This window comes from Echinops telfairi, unplaced genomic scaffold (genome assembly GCF_000313985.2).
Source record: "Echinops telfairi isolate 266 unplaced genomic scaffold, ASM31398v2 ScPeMD7_70;HRSCAF=299, whole genome shotgun sequence".
NCBI lineage: Eukaryota > Metazoa > Chordata > Mammalia > Afrosoricida > Tenrecidae > Echinops > Echinops telfairi.
In genome coordinates, this window is record NW_022103968.1 from 71,492,145 (window position 1) to 71,494,316 (window position 2,172).

The 2,172-nt window shown below is 48.0% G+C and overlaps 1 protein-coding gene across 1 annotated transcript in view; it reads right to left on the reverse strand.

Moving 5' to 3' along the window:
- Positions 1-2,172, reverse strand: part of DLG5 (discs large MAGUK scaffold protein 5) — a 191,815-nt gene that overhangs the window by 91,045 nt on the left and 98,598 nt on the right. Inside the window, exon 4 of the mRNA XM_045291700.1 lies at positions 1,887-2,049. Within this exon, the coding sequence (XP_045147635.1) occupies positions 1,887-2,049 (163 nt within the window). The remainder of the gene's footprint in view (positions 1-1,886; positions 2,050-2,172) is intronic.

Consider the following 2,172-nt stretch of genomic DNA (forward strand, 5'->3'; position numbering starts at 1 on the left):
AACACTCACACAGGAAAAATAATACAGAACCAAATTTCAAAGTCTCCTGGAATCTACATTTTCTGGAGGCACTAAGGCTAGGAGAACCCCCAAAACTGTTGCCCCAAGATAATTTTTAAGCCTTCAACTTTACATCAAAAGTATCTCCTAAAAAAAAAAGCTATTAAGCAGAGGAGTAACAAGAAAAAACATGTAAATAAAAACTGCCTCGGGGGGAAAAAAAGTCTCTCCTGAAGCTTTCTGCAAAGCAAACAGACCAATTACATTGACCTCTCTGAGGGCAGAACCCGGATCTCAGGGCGTTGCAAACACACCGTCACCCTAACCCCAAGCTTTCCTACTGTGCAACCAAGGTTAAGAACACTAGCCCGAAGCAACGCTTCTCAAAGTGGGGTTCCAGGTCAGCAGCATCAGGAACTTACTAAAGACAAAGGTTCTTAGTCGCAGCCTACAACCTACTGAGTCAGAAGATGTGTAGGGGAGAATGACTAGTACCGTGTGCTTTACCAAGCCCTCCAGGTGGCCCTGATATATGCTCAAGCTTGAGAACTCCTGTCCTAGAGCAGGGGTTAGTAAACTTTTTCTGAAAAAGGCCCGGTAATAAATCTGTTGGGCTTTGCAAATGGTACAATCTGTAGGCACCACTCACCTCTACCAATGTAGCAACCAAGCTGTCACAGTCAAGATGTAAGTGAGGGAGCATGCTATGTTCCAGAGATGAAACTTTATAAAAACAAGCAGTGGACCAAATTGGCCACAGTTTGTCGACTCCTGCTCAAGAGCCTATGTCATCTGTCCTCCTGTCTAGTGACAGCTGATGGGGCATATTCTACAAAAACCAACTCCAGGATCCGCCTTGGCAGTCCCAACATCATTGCAGAGAAATCTTACGGCAAGGCACAGGGAAAGAACTTAACGCACTTCCCTCTCCCCTCAGCCCTATGCCAAAACCATATCAGCAGGTTAACCTCTTCTGCATCCCTCCTCCTCCACGAAGTCCTCCTGGATCCTACAGGTGGATAAAGGTTCTTCCTCTGGCCCACCTGTGGCCACCTTTCGGGTACCCACCTCTTATCCCAATAAACAGAGGGGTCAAATTTTTTTTTCAAAAGCAACAAAGAAATCAAGTGGAATACATGTGACAATGGGACAGTTTGTGTGTTTATAAACCACACACAAAGCCACTCAGTAGAGAGGCAGGCTGGGGTCTTCTGGGAGATAGTGGCATACATGCATAGCACATAGACCGATGGATGACTCATCAGTGGGGGTACATGTAGCTCTTAGAGAGATGCAGAGATTTGAACTAAACAGGGAATGAAGAGGAAGGTCTATTCTCTCAAGGTTGGAAGGTACAGGCCTAGGGAAGGGTCAAGCCCAAGGTTATCCAACCATGCAGTGAGGGGACATCAAAGCAGGATCAAACCCCTCATGTTTTGGCCTAGGCCACCCACCAAATGATCACCTGCATGTGTAAAGGGGAAGGGCCACTGTCAGGGGCATTTCTAGATGTGTGATGAGACACACACAAGTATACTAACATGAATGTACACACTACACATATGCGGAAGCATGAATTCACATGCATGCACTCACACCAACACATGCGTACACACGTATTATACCTCATAATCCTACACAATGAAAGCCTTCTGGTTTGACTTGGAGGAAGAACAGCTCTGTACTCCCTGAGCCTAAGACCACCTTGGGGTGAGCATTTCTGGCTGGGAGATGGGTCCAAGGAAGCATTGGTGGCTATTGGGGTGGGGTGGGATGGGGCACCAGCCCTCAAAAGCTAAGGGTAAATGTGCCTGGAAGGCAGCACTGGTTATCAGGGTAATCCTTGCCCATTGGGCCTGGACAGGGAAGCTGGTCAGAGCTGCTACCTTTTGTCAAAGGTCGTCCCATGCGTTGAAAAGGCCAGGCGCTTCCGCAGCTCATTCCTCTCTTGTGTCATCTGCCGCAGTTGAATGGAGAGGTTCTCCATCTTCTCATTCACTTGCTGCTCGGTGAGGAGGGGTGATGGGGATGATGCCTTCCCAGCAGTGCCTGGTGGGAGGATAAGAATGTAACTCAAATGCAGACAGCATTTTTGGGGTGCCAGGCAATGTGGGGTCATGGTCTGGGTCAGCTGCTCACAACCACTTGTGAGGTGGGTCTTGTTAGTGCCCC